Source organism: Spermophilus citellus (assembly GCF_964194105.1).
Source record: "Spermophilus citellus genome assembly, chromosome: 2".
In the NCBI taxonomy this organism is placed as follows: Eukaryota; Metazoa; Chordata; class Mammalia; order Rodentia; family Sciuridae; genus Spermophilus; species Spermophilus citellus.
In genome coordinates, this window is record NC_138183.1 from 53,248,930 (window position 1) to 53,271,341 (window position 22,412).

At 39.1% G+C, this 22,412-nt stretch overlaps 1 protein-coding gene across 3 annotated transcripts in view; it reads right to left on the reverse strand.

Moving 5' to 3' along the window:
- LOC308639887 (ADAMTS-like protein 1) overlaps positions 1–22,412 on the reverse strand; it is a 384,577-nt gene that overhangs the window by 340,377 nt on the left and 21,788 nt on the right. For all 3 annotated transcript variants that reach the window (XM_081278265.1, XM_081278264.1, XM_081278263.1), the window contains exon 2: positions 5,322–5,449. In XM_081278265.1, the coding sequence (XP_081134391.1) occupies positions 5,322–5,449 (128 nt within the window). The remainder of the gene's footprint in view (positions 1–5,321; positions 5,450–22,412) is intronic.

Sequence of the window (22,412 nt, forward strand, 5' to 3'; positions counted from 1 at the left end):
AATACTCTTATGATAAAAGTTGGGGAATCACACATTGCCTTCTTTTTGCAAGCCTCCAAAAAAGGATGGGGGAGAAGAATCCATCAGAGAACACAATTAAATCTGTTATGTAAAATCAGGGCGATCTAGCTCCCTTATAGTACTAGCATATTGGGAATAGAATAATTATTATTGATAGACTTAAAAAATCAGACTGGAGGGTCTGGGGCTATAGCTCAGTGGCAGAGTGCTTGCCTAGCATGTGTGAGGCACTGGGTTCGTTCCTTAGCACCACATAAAAATAAGTAAATAAAATCAAGGCATGCTGTCCATCCTCAAGTACAAAAAAAAAAAAAAAGAAAAAAAAAGAAAGAAAAAGAAAAGGAAAAAAAAAGAAATCATACGGGAGAGTGATCTAAGAGATCATCTGACCAGGACTGGAAAATTGACCTGGCAGGTTAATTTGCAGATGGATGGGATTTATTTGGACTGAATTTGAATGCTTACTATTAGACTACCATGCACATTCTAATTAATTGCTGAGCCTCTAGGGATACATATATTCATAACCTCTGATCATTCCCAAAGGTGTAAGGTAAATGAATTGAATTCAGATGTCTAAATCTGGAATGGAGAGATAAGAGAGAACACATTATTTTCATTAAGCCCATTTAAAAATGAATAAGAAAACAATAGAAAATCATTCAAGCTAAACTATAATAATCATTTCAATTCTTTACTTTCCCTGTGTCTCCTAGTTTTTCATGTAACATGTTTGCTTTCCCATTCACTGATTGACCGGTGGCTTAGTTTAGCCAATAGAATGTCCACAAACAAGCTTGGAATGGGCATTGGGAATTCCTCTCTCTTGCACCTCTTCTATCACCAGCAGAACTGGCCTAGGCTAGCTTGTGGAGGATGAGGAACAAATGGAGCAGAACCCAGTTTCCCATGTTGGCTCAGGTGAAGTCTGTCCAGATCAGTGGCAGTAAGTGGATATGTGATTGAGCCCATCCAAGATCACAGAACCATCTAGCCAAGCAATGTGAGGTTTCGGAGTTGTTATGCAACAGTCTCGGGCTACTAGATAAATGGTATAGCAATTAAGAGCTTCCATTAGCACTAAGGATCTAGGAAAAATAAGACTGTAAAATTGATGGTACTGGTTACTGGGAAAGAAATTAGAAAACTTTTGTATCAAATTGGTTTTAAGTCTTGAAGCTGAACACAGACCTCAGAACATATCTATTTCTAAAGTACAAGAGTCAAATATGTTCTAAATCCAATAGAGGGATAGATCTAGGGCCATATTTAAGCAATGTTTTAATTACAGTTAAGTATTAACAAGAAAATATTAGAATGTTTTTCATTTTGTTTTACATGCATACTTATTTTTCATCTTTCTCACTGCTTAGAATTATATATTTTAAGGAAAATTAAATTTTGTAATAAAATAATGTAACTGAAAAGTTTGATGCTAGCTCTCTCCACAAACTGACTTCTGAAAGCTTAACTTTTTTTGGAACATGAGGCTGGAACCCCAGGAATTGCTGTTATAGTGGAAGAAGATTGTGACTGCCAGAAAAATACCAAGAAAACAAATAGCTTCTTAGGTGCTTGACAACTTAGGAGATGATGAAGATTATTACATTTCCTCCTAAGACCATGAGTAGGAGCATTTAAACTAATTAGGCTGAAGACTAGAATTCATGCCAAATGAATATTTGATTATCTATAGGTACCAAATGAGACTTGTTCCACATGTTCATTTCACATAAACAAAGAAAATACAGAGGTGAAAATCCTATTTACAAAACCTGTGAATTGATATGAAATATCAGAGAGAGAGAGAGAGAGAGAGAGAGAGAGAGAGAGAGAGAGCGCGCGCGCGCGCGCACTCATGAGCGCGCGCCAAGGAAACACACAAACATTTGGGAATCTCTGATTTCAAATATAAAAATCCCACAGCAAAGAAAACTGAATTTTGATTGTGGAGGGCTGTTTCTGGGTGAGTGGGCCTGACCAGTGTTCACAGAGGGCCCCTATAAGAGTAAGTTCTCTGCAACAGCAGCTTTCAGACATTTAAAAAATGAAACATTTTTCTTTTCTTTCTTTTTTTTTCTTTTTTTGGGGGGTACTGGGGATTGAACTCAGGGGCACTCAACCATTGAACCACAATCCCCAGCCCTATTTTATAATTTTTATTTACAGACAGGGTCTTACTGAGTTGCTTAGCACCTCGAGGTTGCCAAGGCTGGCTTTGGCCTCCTGATCCTCCCATCTCAGTCTCCCAAGCTGCTGGGATTACAGGTGTGAGCCACTGTGCTGAGAAAAAATGATACATATTTTCTATCATGGCCCAACACTCACACATACACATGTGTGCACGCACACATGTGCACAGTGTATATATTTGTATGTATATATGCATGCCTCATTTTGAAAATACAACACACACAAGCTTCTTGAATTATAGCATAAACTATCCAAGTTGTCTAAGGATAGCCTATTTTGTGGCTAAATTATCAAGTGCATTCTAAAAATAAGAATATACTACATAAGAGCCAAGTTATTCTAAAAGTCAGCATTGCAACATCTCTGAACATTTAATTGCACAACATACTTACATAGTATTATCACAAGGGCATTTATGTAATCACTGTAAATCTTTTAATTGTCTTGGAGATGCAGATTTTCTAGAATTGCTACAGAGGCAATAACTCAGTCTTGGTTTTGCTCATTTTAAAACCTGTAGCTGTGAGATTTGTCATTAGGGTATAATGAACTAATGAAGTCCTATCTTGGAATGATGTTTGCAGAAAGCCCAGTATAATCATGGACTGAATGGCTGAGTGAACCTATATGTCATTTTTCTAAAGAATATTGGAATCAGCACAGCTCAGCCTAAACCTATCAACATAAACCCTACTGAGCAATGGCATTGAAATATGCAATAAAGCACATACAAACAGTCCCTTCATGATTAAAAAAAAGAAATTCTTCTCTGGAGATTGCTCCAGAGTTTAATGATGGTAACAAGTTGTAATTTGCTAAAGAATGACTAGAATTCTTTTAAGAGTATGAAAGTATCCATGTGTGTAATGTATTGGTCCACATTAAGTACCAGCTGTCTGGAAATAAAGACACACATTAATAGTTTTTTTATATTCTTGCTAAATTTGGAAATGTCATCTATTTGGCAGCTTTTTTCTTCTTCAAAATCTTAAAGAATGGGAATCCCACTCTTTTTTTTTTTTATTTCTTGTGCAGTTTAGTATGAGTTTACTGAATACATTTTCTCATATTTAAAAATGAAATGAGACATATCCTCTATGTGTATATAATTTAAGAACTTATTCTACTTGCTCAATACATTATAATATATTTGGAATACATTATGAACATAGGAAGCTGATATCTTCTATGGTATTTTCATAAAATCCTAACAACTAGAGCCTAATTTACTAGGTGGCAAAATTTGTTATTTCTGATTCTCACATAGCATCAATATTTTATTATTTGTGGAATGATAGAATTTTACTTGTGATTTTTAGCTTAATTCTTTTTATTTATTTATTTATTTATTTATTTATTTATTTTTGAGAGAGAGAGAGAGAGAGAGAGAGAGAGAGAGAGAGAGAGAGAGAGAGAATTTTTTTTAATATTTATTTTTTAGTTTTCGGCGGACACAACATCTTTGTTGATATGTGGTGCTGAGGACTGAACCCGAGCCGCATGCATGCCAGGCGAGTGCGCTACCGCTTGAGCCACATCCCCAGCCCCAGCTAAATTCTTAAACTGATTTTTGATGTCTCAGTGAAAGATTCTAACACAACGTATTATTCATATTACTGAGACAATATGAAACTTTTTGCACATTTCTTAGTAGTTCTGTGACACACGTTTTGACTCATTCCTACAGAATATTCATGGATGCTAATTTGAGAAAACTAGACAACAGAAACATTCCAAATTTGAACACTTGGCTTTACTGATGTATGATTATTATCAGTTATATTATCTCATGTAGCATTACATATCGCAGATTTAGGAAGTTTTTATGCTCAGGATTAAGAAAACAAATGAGTCATAGGGAAGAATTATCTAACCTCTCTTTTTCAATTCAAAAGCCTAGTTGATATGAAGCTGGTATCAAAAAAGACAAAACAAACTTTTCAGTGGAGACAATCCAACAGACCTATCTTCGACACAGACCCAAATACCAGAACTGATCTGGTACCTACCAGGATAAGTCTTTTGGTCGCATTTCTCAAGGTACATTTACAATGCGAACTGTTTGGAACCAAAATGATTTCTAGCTCTCAACAGGTTCAGTGAAGAACCATCTATTAAGCTTCTAATATCTGTTAGACTCTGCAGACCCTGTGCAGAGAAACAGAAAAGAGGAAGAATCAGACCCTGATCTGAAGAAATTCCCATTGTTATTAAAGTCAGTTGATATCTTCCTGAACGTGCATCTCACTGCTTTCTGCTGTTTGTGTATAGAAAGTCTAGGAGAATCAGCAGATGCATTTTTTCTTCTGTTTCATGTTTAATAACAGTGATTTTGATCAAGCCTCCTTCTTGCTGCCTTGAACACTTTTCACTGTCAAATAAAGTATTGCATTAAAAAAATATTACCATGGCACTTTGTATTTTATAGTTTGGAAACAAACCTAGTCATAGACCACACTGCTCAAGAAGCAGTTTCAAATTATTATTACTGTTAGCAAAAAATTTCCATTCTAAGGCCTCGGGCCTTTTCCTTTCAGTTTAGAGGCCAGTAGTATGTCCAGCAGTCTTCTTCCTGTCTCTGTCTTCATGCTACAATTTCTACTGACATTGCTGTTCTTCCAGCCCTCCATTCGTTGAACTGATTAACTTCTGGTAGAACATTTATAAAACTAAACCAATATATCATTCATTTGCAAAGTACCAGGTAATATTGGAAACTGAACGTACATTCAGTTTGTTAATAATGCCAATATTAATGCTACCATTGTCACCTTGATTGTTAAAAGGATATAAAAAATACAGTATTTATGGAGCTAATGATTCTAGAACCATTTCAAATAATAAGTGTTCCTTCCAATTCTAACAGGAAAACCACAAGATTTCCTTGGCAAATGAGATAAACTGCACATTGCTCATCACAGAAGAGTGTATAGATGCTCAGCTGGAGAGGAACATAAGAAAGAATCTCAAATTTAATTCTTTGCACTTCCTTCCATTCATCTAGACTTGTGAGCAACAAAACGCTCTGTGTCATCCCGACCACAAAAATGTGCCTTCAATGGGCTACCGCTGGTTCTCACGAAGCCCATAGTGGGTAAAGGACTTACTTGCTGCTGAGGCAGCGTCTCAGGGAGTAGGAGGCCCCTCCGCCGCAGGTGCGTGAGCACTCGCTCCACGGGCCCCAGGCGTCCCATAGGCCATCTCGGTCCTCCTCGGAGCGTGCTGCCCTGGAGCTCTGCCAGAAATGAGAGGATGGTCAGCATCTTGTCCGCATGGAACCCAGAAACACGCATCCTGAAATGTGGGTGGCTGCATGTCTGTAATAGTGGCCATACTGGAAATGAAAACCAGTATCCAATTTTTTTTTTCTTAGTACCTGGGATTGAACTCAGGGTCACTTAACCACTGAGCCACATCCCCAGCCCGCCCCCCCCTTTTTTTGGTATTTTATTTAGAGACAGGGTCTCACTGAGTTGCTTAGGGCCTCGCTAAGTTGCAGAGGCTGACTTTGAACTCCTGATCCTCCTGCCTCAGCCTCCCGAGGCATAGGCTACTGTGCCCAGCTCTGTATCCCATTCTTAACAATTTAATAATTTGTCTATGTTTGAGGGGAGGAATATTCAAATATCCTAGGCTATAAAAGAAGAGGACAAGAGATTGCACTAAGGAAGCAAATGAAAAAGAAAGCCATAAATAGCAATCTGGGCTAAAGGAAGATTGATTACACTGAAGTCACAATTTTGCCCTGGGTGCATGCATTTATGCTTTCTCTCTTTGTGAGAAGCATCTGCTCTACAGGTATTCTTGCTTTGAGAAGCTTGACATGTGCATACCTGCACTGCTTTCCAAAATCTAACCATATGTTCTTCAAGACTCTTTTTTATGAAGCAATTTATTCTTTTCAGATTGTTAAATGGAATGATCTTATGAGATAATTTTAAAATTGCAGGGACTGCTTGTTATTTACAGGCTTCCTAGAAAAATCTGCATCTGCTGTAAGGATAATAATTATTATACACAGGTCTCAATGTTGCACTTAATATTTCTCATAGAGATGAGAAAATGATAGCATTTGTGCTACAGCTAATTAGAACAAGTTCTGGAGCTAGAAACTCAGTTTGGGTATGGATTCTGTTTTTTACTATGTGTCCTTGAACCAAGTAACTTACCAACACCCTTTGCCTCAATTTTACTTTTGATAAAATGGGGATGATATTATAAGCATGCCAGTACATATACCCAGACCCTATGTAGGAGAACTAGCTAAATGAACTTAGCCCCCAACTAGTCCCAGAGTAAGGGATTGATTTTTTGTTTTGCAGTAATGGACTGCTTTATAAGATAGTTTATATAGGGCTGAGTTGTTCAATTGACTTCTCCTTGGATATTTAAGACCTATACAAATAAAATCAGAAACTTGGCTTACAATTTTATATAAATGGTTTTCTAACTGATACTTGGTTCATTTAGATTCCTAAATCATTTGAAGGGGAGGTGGGAAAATACAAACAGAGGAGCAACTCAGCCTGGGGTGTGCCAGGGGTTATATGGGCTCCAGAGCCTCCTAGTTGCCTAAACTTGGGTACCTAACATAACCTCTTTATTCTTGTTTTCTTATAAAATAGGGACAATAAAGGCAACTATAATGCTGAATCCTTGTGAAGATTAAAAGTGTTAATATACAATAAGCAATATAAGGTGGAAGCAACCCAAATATTCATGAATAGATGAATGCATAAACAGAAAATAGCATATATATTCAATGGAATATTACTAAGTCTTTGAAAAGGAAGGAGATGCTGGATTGCTGGATATAGTTTCACACACCTGTGATCCCAGCAGTGTGGGAGACTTCGGCAGGAGGATTGAAAGTTCAAGTCAGCTTTAGCAATTTAGTGAGGCCCTAAGCCTAAGGTAAAGGCCCTAAGTGAAAAAGGGCTGGGGATGTGGTTCAGTGGTTGAGCACTCCTGGGATTACTCTAAGTACCAAAAAAGGAGGAGGAGGAGGAAGTGGAGGAGGAGGAGGAAGAGCAGCAGCAGCAGCAGCAGCAGCAGGAGTGGAGATTCTGGCCCATGCTACAACAGGAATGGACCTTGAAGACATTATGCTAAGGGAAGTAAGCCAGAAAGCCAGACATATCAGTCACATACTATGTGATTACCCTCATATGAGGTGGCTAGAGTGGCCACATTCATAGACTAAGAAAACAGAATGATGCTCACCAGGGGCTGGGGGACAAGGCATGATGAGTTGCTGTTTAATGGGTACAGAGTTTCAATATGGGAAGATGAAAAAGTTCTGGAGATGGATGGTGGGTGGTGAGGTGGTAGAACAATGTAAATGCTCTTAATGCCACTAACTGTATACTTCAAAATGGGTAAGACAGTAAATTTTGTTATGTGTATTTTATTACTTTTATGTATATTTTACTACAACAAAAGTACATACATTTTGAAAAACACTGCATACACATGAGTTGCTATTATTATTCAACATTATTGATGATGTTATTAACATCATTTGTAAACATACATGTGCTCTCTCTGGAAGGTTACAGGGATGTACACTGGTAAGGCATGTGGGTTTCTTCTGTTGAATGTACCAGAGTCACTACAGTCTTTTTTTTTTTTTTTTTTTTTTTTGGTACCCAGGATTGGGATTAAACTCAGGAGCACTCAACCACTGAGCCACATCCCCGTCCCTACTTTGTATTTTATTTAGAGACAGGGTCTCACTGGGTTGCTTAAAGCCTCACTTTTGCTGAGGCTGGCTTTGAACTCAGGATCCTACTCTCTCAGCCTCCCAAGCTGTTGGGATTACAGACATGTGCCACTGCACCTGGCTAAATCACTGCACTCTTAGGGTATCATCTCGTTGAAATCCCGACTTTTCTACCATGTTACCTTGCAGCCACCTGTGGTATTACATCTCCAGGGGCCTGTGAGTTGCCAGCAATATTGGGTTACTATAAAATATGGCATACACCTGGTAACCCCAAAGTCTATCCTTTCTATAGGAATTATTTATTGAGCTCCAAAGCCTGAAATTTAGGATTAATAAAACCAATCTGTAATCATTATAATGCAAAGTACCCTGGTTTTTAGAAGTTAACTAGTGAGAGAGAAATTCCTATGCCATTGAAGTATATGTACTTAAGTCTCTTCTTCTGAAGCCCATTAAAGTCACTCCTCAGATTTGCAAAAGTTTACTGTACATCTCCTGATAACCTTTGTGTTTTCTCTGTGTGACTAGAAGATGGAACTGTTGACAGAGGCTCAGTATTTTCCTGATGAAGTTACTATTTGTGTGACAAACATATATTGGTATAATGCCATTCTCCTTGTTTATCCAAATTCAAAACGACTGAGATGAAACCAGTATCACAAAAGCTAGGGTTTGTGCAGTAATGGAAGTGTGATGAGTGAATACAAACTTTGATGCTATTCAATTAAAACCATACAAAAAAATCCTACATGGAGCATTTATATATGAACTGTATTTCCCTGTAAAATAGGAATACAAGGATGCCAAAACCTTAGAGAAGTTTCCCCTGGCTGTTCTCCGGGTAAGGTCCTTAGGAAATGATGTATGGTGGTGATTTTGTTTTTCTACAAAAATGAATTGTTTCAAACTCTGTGCTAAAGTTGCTTGGTATTTTTCATGTTTTGTCTAAAGAGCACTAAAAGCCTCTACGGTGACATTTTGCTGACTAAATATCTTACAAATTACAAATTCAGCACAATTAGTAAGTGCCCACATTGCTTTGAAAGAGATCTCACATTATTCTGGAAACAAGCATGGGCCTCCTTTTCAAAGGGGAACAAATTCCAAGTTTTCTTTTAGCTAGTGGAATAAACATAATTCATTTCAACTGAATCCATGTTTAATGTTAGAGAAAGTGATTTTCCTCTTCTTTAACTGTGCCAGACTTTTACATCTAAAACCAGAAACAACATTTTCACAATGTCTTTCAGTTCGTTTAAAAACTAGCAGTATTTGCTTATTTCAGTCTATAAGATGATCTTCAATGTAAACAACTTTTGTGTCTGGTCTGGGTAGAATTCATGTTTATTTCTCTCTTTCTTTTGAATAGGCAGTCTATTTGACTTTATTGAAGCATTTTTTAAGTGTAAATTTTGAATGGTATCTATTTTGGGAAACTGAGGCTTGAGGGGAAAAAAGGAATAGAAAATGGGCTACCTAAAAGCAATATGGATTGCTTCTGAAACCCAAATTATAAGCTTTTCTATATAACCAAGACAATATTTCTCAATCTGATTTTTATCACATGAGTGGAATATTTTAATTTAAATGCCTCAAAAAGAAAATTATAGTCATCATCCCTGTTTTCAACTGATCGCAGCTCATTCAACCATAGAACAGGTAATTTCAGGCAGCCATTCGCCTGTGTCTCGCAGACAAATTACTCAGGCACAGTGCTAAAGAACCCGCGGAAACTGCTTCTTGGGGCCTGCTCCTATCAGAACATACACGGAGCCTGGGGCGGCCGAATTCTGGCTCCCGGAATTGCTTTGGCCCAGGGCTAAGGAGCCCGCAGAGGCTGCTTCTTGGAGCCTGCTCCTATCAGAGCATGCACAGAGCCCAGAGCGGCCGAGTTCTGGCTCCCGGAGCTGCTCTGACCCAGGGCTGAGGAAACCGCGGAGACTGCTTCTCGGTCCGGATCCTGCTGAGTGCTGTGGGGGCCAGAGGGGCAGAGCAGAGCTGCAGCCAGCGTCCGGAACAGCCCCAGTGACCCGCCGGCGTGGTATCACTTCACCCCAACTGTGGTGGGGGCTGAGCAGAGCTGCCGCCCGAGCCCGAAAGGTAGGCAGACCACCGGCTAATTGGCAGAACGGGCCCAGCGGCCTGCCAGCATGGTAGACACGTCACACCAATGGGAGTAGGGGCAGAGCAGGGCCGCCGCCCGGGCCCGGAGTGGGCCTAGTGACCCGCCGGCGTGGTATCGCTTCACCCCAACTTCAGTGGGGGCCCAGCAGAGCCGCCGCCTGAGCCCGCAAGGTAGGCAGACCTGCAACCGACCAGCGGGACAGGCCCAGCAGCCTGCTGGTGTGGTAGACACATCACACCAATTGGAGTAGGGACAGAGCAGGGCCGCCACCCGCGCCCGGAACAGGCCTAGCGACCGGCCGGTGTGGTATCACTTCATCCCAACTGCAGTAGGGGCCGAGCAGAGCCGCCGCCTGAGCCCGCAAGGTAGGCAGACCTGCGACCGACCGGCGGGACAGGCCCAGTGGCCTGCCGGCGTTGTAGACACGTCACACCAATTGGAGTAGGGGCAGAGCACAGCTGCCGCCTGCGTCTGGAACAGGCCTAGCGACCCGCCGGTGTGCTAGACACGTCCCACCAATTGGAGTAGGGGCAGAGCAGAGCCGCCGAACCATGCCCAGAACAGGCCTAGTGACCCGCCGGCGTGGTATCGCTTCACCCCAACTGCAGTGGGGGCCCAGCAGAGCCGCCGCCTGAGCCCGCAAGGTAGGCAGACCTGCGACCGACTGGCGGGACAGGCCCAGTGGCCTGCCAGCGTGGTAGACACATCACACCAATTGGAGTAGGGGCAGAGCAGAGTTGCCGCCCGTGCCTGGAACAGGCGTAGCGACCCGCCGGCGTGGTATCACTTCATCCCAACTGCAGTAGGGGCTGAGCAGAGCTGGCGCCCGAGCCCGCAAGGTAGCAGACCAGCGGAACAGGCCCAGCGGCCTGCCAGCGTGGTAGACACATCACACCAATTGGAGGAGGGGTAGAGCAGAGCCGCTGCCCACATCCGTAACAGGCCCAGTGACCCCCCAGCGTGGTAGACACGTCACCCCAATTGGTGTAAGGGCAGAGCAGAGCCGCCGCCCACGCCTGCAAGGTAGGCAGACCTGCGACTGACCAGCAGAACAGACCCAGGGGTCCGTGGGCGTGGTAGACACGTCACACCAACTGGAGGAGGAGCACAGCCGCTGCCCGCCCTGCAAGGGAGAATTTTCAACTATACAAGAGTAATATAAATATATAGGGGGGAAATTTCAAAAACACAACAGTTTCACCAAGCAGAAAGAAACGCGAGCAGTATGAAAAGACAAGGAAAGAAAGGACCACAAGCAATGCAGGTCAACTCAACTTTAGAAGAGGTAATAGCTGTAGCAGATGGAATGTCAGATAAAGAATTCAGGATATACATGCTTCAGATGATCTGGAGTCTCAAGGAAGACATTAGACAGCAAAATCAGACAACGAAAGATCACTTCCAAGAAGCAAAAGATCAACTATACAGGGAGATAGAGGTTATAAAAAACAAACAAATAGAAATCCTAGAAATGCAAGAAGCAATAAACCAACTTAAAAACTCAATTGAGAATACTACCAGCAGAGTAGAATACTTAGAAGATAGAACATCAGACAATGAAGACAAAGTATTTCAACTTGAAAAGAACATAGACAGCTCAGCAAGACTGTTAAGGAACCATGAGCAGAACATTCAAGAAATATGGGACAACATAAAGAGACCAAACTTAAGAGTCATTGGGATACAGGAAGGTATAGAGGTCCAAACCAAAGGAATGAGCAATCTATTCAATGAAATAATACGAGAAAACTTCCCAGACTTGAAGAATGAGACAGAATCCCAAATCCTAGAAGCCTACAGTATGCCGAATGTGCAAAATCATAAGAGATCCACACCTAGACACATTATAATGAAGATGCCCAGCATACAGAATAAGGAGAGAATTTTAAAAGCTACAAGAGAAAGGAAGCAGATACACTTAGGGGTAAACCAATCAGGATAACAGCTGATCTCTCAACACAGACTCTGAAAGCTAGAAGATCCTTGAATAACATATTTCAAACTCTGAAAGAAAATGGGTTCCAACCAAAAATCGTGTATCCAGCGAAATTAAGCTTCAGGATGGAAGATGAAATTAAAACCTTCCACGATAAACAAAAGTTAAAAGAATTTGCAGCTAGAAAACCATCTCTTCAAAACATCCTTGGCAAAACATTTCAGGAAGAGGAAATGGAAAACAACAATGAAAACCAACAGTGGGAGGTAGGACAGTAAAGGGGGGAAAATAATCAAAGAGGAAAACAAAACATGTTTAGAAACATAAATAAACAAATATGACTGGAAGAACAAACCATATCTCAATAATAACCCTAAATGTTAATGGCTTAAACTCACCAATTAAGAGACACAGGCTAGTAGAATGGATCACAAAACAAGACCCAACAATATGCTGCCCACAGGAGATACATTTGATAGGAAAAGATATACATAGACTGAAGGTGAAAGGTTGGGAAAAATCATATCACTCATATGGACTTCGGAAAATAGCAGGAGTGTCCATACTCATATCAAATAAAATAGATTTCAAGCCAAAGTTAATCAAAAGGGATAAAGAAGGACACTACATACTGCTCAAGGGAACCATAAACCAACAAGATATAACAATCATAAATATATATGCCCCAAACAACGGTGCAGCTACGTTCATCAAGCAAACTCTTCTCAAGTTCAAGAGTCTAATAGACCACCATACAATAATCATGGGAGACTTCAACACACCTCTCTCACCACTGGACAGATCTTCCAAACAAAAGTTGAATAAGGAAACTACAGAACTCAATAACACAATTAATAACCTAGACTTAATTGACATATATAGAATATACCACCCAACATCAAGCAGTTACACTTTTTTCTCAGCAGCACATGGATCCTTCTCAAAAATAGATCATATATTATGTCACAGGGCAACTCTTAGACAATATAAAGGAGTAGAGATAATACCATGCATCTTATCTGATCATAATGGAATGAAACTGAAAATGAACGATAAAAGAAGGAAGAAAAAATCATGCATCACTTGGAGAATGAACAATAGGTTACTGAATGATCAATGGGTTATAGAAGACATCAAGGAGGAAATTAAAAAATTCTTAGAGATAAATGAAAACACAGACACAACATATCGGAATCTATGGGACACATTGAAAGCAGTTCTAAGAGGAAAATTCATTTCTTGGAGTTCATTCCTTAAAAAAAGAAAAAACCAACAAATAAATGATCTCATACTTCATCTCAAAATCCTAGAAAAAGAAGAGCAAAACAACAGCAAAAGAAGTAGAAGGCAAGAAATAATTAAAATCAGAGCTGAAATTAATGAAATTGAAACAAAAGAAACAATTGAAAAAATTGACAAAACTAAAAGTTGGTTCTTTGAAAAAATAAATAAAATCAACAGACCCTTAGCCATGCTAGCAAAGAGAAGAAGAGAGAACTCAAATTACTAGCATACGGGATGAAAAAGGCAACATCACAACAGACACTTCAGAAATACAGAAGATAATCAGAAATTATTTTGAATCCTTATACTCCAATAAAATGGAAGATAGTGAAGGCATTGATAAATTTCTTAAGTCATATGATCTGCCCAGATTGAGTCAGGAGGATATAGACAACCTAAACAGACCAATATCAATTGAAGAAATAGAAGAAACCATCAAAAGACTACCAACTGAGAAAAGCCCAGGACCGGATGGGTATACAGCAGAGTTTTACAAAACCTTTAAAGAGGAACTAATACCAATACTTTTCAAGCTATTTCAGGAAATACAAAAGAGGGAGAACTTCCAAATTCATTCTATGAGGGCAACATCACACTGATTCCTAAACCAGACAAAGACACTTCAAAGAAAGAAAACTACAGACCAATATCTCTAATGAACCTAGATGTAAAAATCCTCAATAAAATTCTGGCGAATCCAATTCAAAAACATATCAAAAAAATTGTGCATCGTGATCAAGTAGGATTCATCCCTGGGATGCAAGGCTGGTTCAATATACGGAAATCAATAAATGTTATTCACCACATCAATAGACTTAAAATTAAGAACCATATGATCATCTCGATAGATGCAGAAAAAGCATTTGACAAAGTACAGCATCCCTTTATGTTCAAAACTCTAGAAAAACTAGGGATAACAGGAACATACCTCAACATTGTAAAAGCAATCTATGCTAAGCCTCAGGCTAGCATCATTCTGAATGGAGAAAAATTGAAGGCATTCCCTCTAAAATCTGGAACAAGACAGGGATGCCCTCTCTCACCACTTCTGTTCAACATAGTTCTCGAAACACTGGCCAGAGCAATTAGACAGATGAAAGAAATTAAAGGCATAAAAATAGGAAAAGAAGAACTTAAATTATCACTATTTGCAGATGACATAATTCTATACCTAGCAGACCCAAAAGGGTTTACAAAGAAACTATTAGAGCTAATAAATGAATTTAGCAAAGTGGCAGGATATAAAATCAACACGCATAAATCAAAGGCATTCCTGTATATCAGCGACAAATCCTCTGAAATGGAAATGAGCAAAAACACTCCATTCACAATATCCTCAAAAAAAATAAAATACTTGGGAATCAACCTAACAAAAGAGGTGAAAGACTTATACAATGAAAACTACAGAACCCTAAAGAGAGAAATAGAAGAAGATCTTAGAAGATGGAAAAATATGCCCTGTTCATGGATAGGCAGAACTAACATCATCAAAATGGCGATATTACCAAAAGTTCTCTGTAGGTTTAATGCAATGCCAATCAAAATCCCAATGGCATTTCTTGTAGAAATAGATAAAGCAGTCATGAAATTCATATGGAAAAACAAAAGACCCAGAATAGCAAAAACAATGCTAAGCAGGAAGTGTGAATCAGGCGGTACAGCAATACCAGACTTCAAACTATACTACAGAGCAATAGTAACAAAAACAGCATGGTACTGGTACCAAAAAAGGCGGGTGGACCAATGGTACAGAATAGAGGACACAGAGACTAATCCACAAAGCTACAACTATCTTATATTTGATAAAGGGGCTAAAAGCATGCAATGGAGGAAGGATAGCATCTTCAACAAATGGTGCTGGGAAAACTCGAAATCCATATGCATCAAAATGAAACTGAATCCCTTTCTCTCGCCATGCACAAAAGTTAACTCAAAATGGATCAAGGAGCTTGATATCAAATCAGAGACACAGCGTCTGATAGAAGAAAAAGTTGGCTACGATCTACATACTGTGGGGTCGGGCCCCAAATTCCTCAATAGGACACCCATAGCACAAGAGTTAATAACTAGTATCAACAAATGGGACTTACTCAAACTAAAAAGTTTTTTCTCAGCAAAAGAAACAATAAGAGAGGTAAATAGGGAGCCTACATCCTGGGAACAAATCTTTACTCCTCACACTTCAGATAGAGCCCTAATATCCAGAGTGTACAAAAAACTCAAAAAATTAGACAATAAGATAACAAATAACCCAATCAACAGATGGGCCAAGGACCTCAACAGACAATTCTCAGAAGAGGACATACTATCAATCAACAAGCACATGAAAAAATGCTCAGCATCGCTAGCAGTCAGAGAAATGCAAATCAAAACCACCCTAAGATACCATCTCACTCCAGTAAGATTGGCAGCCATTAGGAAGTCAAACAACAACAAGTGCTGGCAAGGATGTGGGGAAAAGGGTACTCTTGTACACTGATGGTGGGAATGCAAACGGGTGCGGCCAATTTGGAAAGCAGTATGGAGATTTCTTGGAAAGCTGGGAATGGAACCACCATTTGACCCAGCTATTCCCCTTCTTGGTCTATTCCCTAAAGACCTAATAAGAGCATGCTACAGGGACACTGCTATATCGATGTTCATAGCAGCACAATTCACAATAGCAAGACTGTGGAACCAACCTAGATGCCCTTCAATAGATGAATGGATAAAAATATGTGGCATTTATACACAATGGATTATTACTCTGCATTAAAAAATGACAAAATAATAGAATTTGGAGGGAAATGGATGGCATTAGAGCAGATTATGCTAAGTGAAGCCAACCAATCCCTATAAAACAAATGCCAAATGTCTTCTTTGATGTAAGGAGAGTAACTAAGAACAGAGTAGGGACGAAGAGCATGAGAAGAAGATTAACATTAAACAGGGATGAGAGGTGGGAGGGAAAGTGAGAGAGAAGGGAAATTGCATGGAAATGGAAGGAGACCCTCAGGGTTATACAAAATTACATACAAGAGGATGTGAGGGGAAAGGGAAATATAATACAAGGGGGAGAAGTGAATTACAGTAGAGGGGGTAGAGAGAGAAGAGGGGTGGGGAGGGGAGGGGAGGGGAGGGGGGATAGTAGAGGTTAGGAAAGGCAGCAGAATACAACAGACACTAGTATGGCAATATGTAAATCAATGGAGGTGTAACTGATGTGATTCTGCAATCTGTATATGGGGTAAAAATGGGAGTTCATAACCCACTTGAATCAAAATGTGAAATATGATATGTCAAGAACTATGTAATGTTTTGAACAACCAACAATAAAAAATAAATAAATTAATTAATTTAAAAAAAAGAAAATTATAGGTGCTGTTAAACAGCAATTAAGAGAGTACATTTCCACAGCAATGTTATGTGAGATGATGGTCTTGAGTTCTTTATGTAAGCCAGTGTTTCACCACTAAGAGATCTATCAAAACAAGTCAAAAGCACATCTGATAATAAATTTGAGGAAAAACCCTTTTCTTAGTATAGCATTTATTTTACTTTATAGTTATTGGATGGGTGAAAATGAACAATGGGCATCTTTTGAGCTAGCATTTGAGAAACTAGCAAACACTGAGAGAAGAAAGGCCTAGATCTTGAGTCTATGAAAATGATGTCTTGAGTTATTCAACTTAGAGAAACATCATAGTCATTTCTAGATCTTTGGTGCCATGTATTGATCTTTAAATGTAGTTTTTGATGAAGATTCTTAAATCAATGCTTTCTTGTTGAAAAACTCAACACCCAATGCCACAAATACCCTTGAACCATTCCTCCAGGCTAGTCAGGAGGGACTAAACTTCTATAAATGCCAATTGCATGGAATACAGATTTGGTTACAGTTTTTTACATACCTCCTACATATCTTAGAAGAGATTCCCTACCTCCCTTGACCTAAGAATGGGGTCACTTTATCACCATTGCTTACTTATCTAAACATGGTTTTCATCTGATAGTTTTGTGGATGATTTCAGAACCAATTGCACCAACAAAGTCTCAGGTGGAAGATCCAAGGCTGAGAGCTACAGTAGTTAAATACTTTGAGCAACCACATGAAGTAGTATTTTCTCTGCTTTCCCCTGTCCAATAGACACTTAACCTTGGAATGACCTCTAATGTACCACTTTATCCAGAAACCTCTTTCACTGGAACCTGGACAGGTTATCAAAGACTTATGGGATTGGAGGATAAAGCACAAATTAGCAATAAAAGTCTCTAGAGTTATATTTGCTCAGAGGTATACATACACAGAGTACTTGGAAAATATTTTTTCCAAATGTTATAACAAGAGGTCAAGCTATACAGAACTAAATGAAAATAAAAGTAGGTGTTGAGGAAATGGCTGGTTGATAGGTATTTGTAAAATTGAAGTCATATAACAGATGAAGTTATATTATAATAAAAGTGTTTTTCAGAAATCAACAGATCCTCAAAAAGCAACAAAATAGGTTACAGGATGAAGCATAGAGTGGTGCTTGCAATTGTAAGATCAGCAAGAAAGTACCTGAACCCCTGATTTTCCTCTTCTCCCAAATAGCAATCAGTTTAAGTCATGTGGGGCTATGCATGTGGCTATACAAAATGGATATCACACACCTCAAATTAAAAAGAGGGGGCAACCCCTCCAATGATGAGAAAACCATTTTTCCTGTGGTGTGTCCATGCAAAGTGGAGAGACCCATACACAGAAACCTCATACCCAGGTACATATGAAGCTTTGGAAACAAATCTGCAGATTCCATTTTTAGCTTTCCTATATACATCAGGTCTCTATAAATCTTATCTAATCCTTGGCTTTTTTAACAACTTGGAATACTGGTTCTGCTGCCAACTGTACATGGTAGGAGTGGTGATTCCCTGCTCCTGAAAGCTTACAGACATTAAGCAGTAACTGGGCTCTTGTAAAAGTCCATTAGCTTTTGATGTACTTTCTTAAAGGGCATGGTGTATGGATACTGAGGCGTGCGCCTTCCCAGATGATATTTGCTGCTAGTTTTGCTTAGGAAATTTGGATCATCTGGTTCTTATCACAGCTGCACTGTTGGGGGATATGATGAACTGCCAGTGACACAGTGCACGGTCTTTCAGAGGCCACTGCATGAAGCCTGTCCCTTGCTACTGAAGAGAGAAGTCAATTCTGTAATAGGGTGTAAAAGCTATACAGGCCAAAGGGACTTTTGTACCCATCTTCTGTTTTCCTTCAGTGTGTCTATGTGCACACCCAAGCACACCCTTTGCACATTTCTGCAAGGGCACCTAGGCCTGGAGGGTTAGTAGAGGGGGGAAAGCTGGAATTTATTAAATCCCTATGTGCAGGCAGTATGCCAGGGTTTACACAAATTATCGTATTTAATCCTCATGATAAGCCATTCAGGTGGGAATCCCCCCCACCCCCCGCATTTTACAGGTAAGAAAACTAAGGTAGAATAACTTGCATCATGGTTCAGGAGAAAAGAGTGCAGGATCTGGAGTCAACTAGACTTGATTAATTATACGCAAGTAAACTTGACTTAGGCTTGTTGCCAAATCTCTCTGAGCCAGAGTTTCTTCATTTGCAAAATGGGAACACTGATACTTCTCTTGGTAGGAGGACTGTGAAGATGAATGGAGAGAATGAAGTCAAAGTACCTAGTGTGATTCTGGCATATTCTAAGTACTTTATCTCCATCCTCATGCTGCAAATACACAAACCTCCCCCAACCTGAAGTCCTACAGTTAATATGCAGTAAAGCCAGGTTTTATAGCCATACCTAACCATCTTTTATGCTGTTCTCTCTTGAAGTTTTGACTTTCCTTTCCCATTTGAACAGCATTTATCAGTGTACAGATTCATTATTAAATGACAAAAACTAATGCTATAACTTTATAAAAATTTAAAAAATTATTGTGTCCTCACTGTTCTTCCAGAGCCCTTGAATAACAACTTGGAGACAAAATTAAGACAGCTCTGTTACTTTTTAGGAAATAAAAACCTGACTCTGCTCAATGTCAAGTGCTTCAGTAAGATTTTCATTTCAGAACTATGGTAACTCGATTTTTTTGTATTCTATCCAAGGACAAGGCTAGATTACTGCTCTCTAGCTGAGAAACCTCTGGGCATTTTGGAAAGCTCTACCAGAACATAATTTCACAGCCAGTTGAATTAAAATCCGTAATTGCTGATATGAACAAAGATTAGTATTCAGGAAATCTATGACTGGCCACAAAATATTTTGGATCAGCTTAGCTCAAGGGAAGTCGTAGATTAAAATATTCTATCACTGTTTCTATTACTTTCAAAACATGAACTTAATAAATAGAAACACTTTGCTTTGCCATAATACTGATAGAATATTAATAGAAGTTGTATTAGGCATTTTTTTATGATAAAAATTTCAAATTCTAGTTTGGGCTTCATATACACACACATATATTTTTATATATGTATGTGTATGGCTATATATATATATATATGTATATATATATATATATATATGGTCTGGAGGACTTAAAGAGATTTTTACTAGGAGGCCTGGTCAGTCTGGTTTTCTTTTTCCACTGTAACATTTGCTTTATAATAACAACAATAACTGCCTAAACGCTGAATCTAGACATGGCTCAACTGTAAATAGAAGCTAAAGTTAGTAATTTCATTTCTTTTACAAAAGAAGTCAGTAAGAGAACTGTACCCTATGGTCTTTTCAAAAACTCATTATTCCCATGCTTACAATGACAGTCATCACCTTCATGGCCCTTGTCCAATGGGGCTATTTTGACAATTTTGTACTGGTTGGCCTCAGGTGTGCAGCGTTAGCTATTTTACCTGGAGTTCTAAAACTGAAGCTTTTCTCCCTGGCCACGGCTGCTGCTGTTGTTGTTTCTTCCTTATACTTAAAAAGGAAAAAGAAATCTCCAGTGGAAAATAATATGTAGGCCCAACACCAAGAAAAACAGTGAAGAGTCACCTCCCAGGGCTTCCACACCCCTCCACTCCCCAAAAGAGGCATATTTGAAACTCCCCCTCCAACAAAATTCCTTCTCTGCTCTTTTTGTGAATTCCTGACTTCCTGGTGAGCCAGTGAGAAGTTTCAGTTTCCATTTCCATCTAATCTAACTCGAGCTCTGTCCAAACTGTGAGTCCAATCAGCCACAGATCTTTTCTGCAGCATTGGCAAATTTTGCTGAAATGAATTTACAAAACATCTGTAGAACGAAGGAAACATCTGAGGCTCTGGAAAGCACATGTTGGGGTTTGGAATCATGGAGAAAGAATTTCTGGTGAAGAAAAAAAATATCATTTTGTGATTCGTTGAGGGACTGCAAAGTTAATAAATTAATATGGCTTAGAGTTTGATGGCTTAAAAGTCCAAATTATAATTGATGCTAGAAAAGCTGGAAGAAATGAGTCACTAGGTTCCTGTCACTATCAGGCAAGTCAGCTTTGGGTTTTAGCAGAACTTTTCCAACTCTGCTTTAGTTGACCATTGTGCCATCAGAGTCAAGGAAAAAAAATTGATGAAATGGTTCTCAATAAAATTCCATGGGACTCTGAATGTAATTTAGGTTCTATTCTGATGCTCATGATTGCTTACTTTCTCAAATACCTCTAAGCTATTGTGGGATGAATGTTTGGAACTGAAATCTAAAACATTCTCACTTTATCAGTGTTATTTTTCTTCTTTTCTACATTCTTGCTTCTACTTTTGTCCCCATTAGATTCTCTTCACTCAGAAAACACAGAATGATAAGTTCTTAATACTGCAACAATTCTGCTTAACCTGCAGTTCTGCAATTCCTTGATGTTCTATTCATGCATTACCAATTTGCAACTAATTAGTATAAAATACTTTAAAACAAGACTTTGTGGCTCCGCAGTATTACATCCCCCCCCTTTTTTTTTGTTTGTTTGTTAATTACTGGGGATTGAACTCCAGGTTTTGCACATGCTAGGCAAGTGCTCTACCACTGAGCCAAACCCCAAGCCCAGAAATATCATTCTGCATAACAATTATCTTCCAAATTAGACCTTAAGCTCTTTGACAGCAGGTGTTATGCTTTTTATTTTGTAGCTACCTACATTTATAATTGAAATAATGATCATGAATGCCACTTTGAGGAAAATAGATTTTGACAAATATTTAGTAAGTATGCTTTGTTTTAAATCTGATTACTTATTTGCTACTTGTCTCTCAAAAATGTACATAGAAAAAAATGTACATAGCAAAGGGAGAGGCAGAGGCAAAAATGCACAAGAAATATCTAGTTATTTAAAATTTCCAACTGGTTTCAAGTTTAGTGACTGTTTTCTACTCTATCCCAATTAAAACCTCTCTGACACCACAGGATGAATCCCATCAAAATTTCTGCACCTGTAACTCAGATGAGTTTTAGATTTTAGATTTTAAATTTGTTTTAGAAAGCAGCAATTGTTTCAATTGCCATATTTTTGTATTTCTAATAGATAACATTTTCTTCTAACCCGAAGCTGTTACTTAGTAGCAATTTTGATACTTTGAACATTTTGCCAGTTTGGGCAGTGAATTAGTCTGAGGGTCTCCTTAATAGGTCCTGGCAACACTTTCTTATCACTAATGTAAAGTAAACCAGTCCAGGAGCCCAGAGATCTAGAAGACGCTCAAGACCCAGGAAGACCAGAGATGGCAATCACCCAGTTGCTTGCTGCTTTGAAATGGCTGCTTCCCATGGGTTGCAACAGCTCCTGATTAGTTTCTGTGTCTATCAGCCACAGCACTCACTAATCCATAGCCCTCTGCAACTTGGCTTTTAGAGAGACCTGATTCTTTTGCATGAATATGAAGTTCTAATCCTACATATTTGTTATCATGTTTGCTCACTTCCAGACTGGTACAGCAATATTTTTTAGAGGATTTATAATTTAGTGAGAAGCTAAATATCAACGAGATATTTGTTCAACATCCTCTATATTTAGTCAGAGAGCAAGTTTTTATCAATTCCATTTCAGAAATTCCTCTTTCTTCCATTCTCACCCCATCCAAACTCACTCTTACAGCCTGAATTCTGGGTGTCCTATTAACACCCACTATTTTGTAATAGACTCCCTATCTGATTTTTCCACTGCCAGGCAGCCTCTC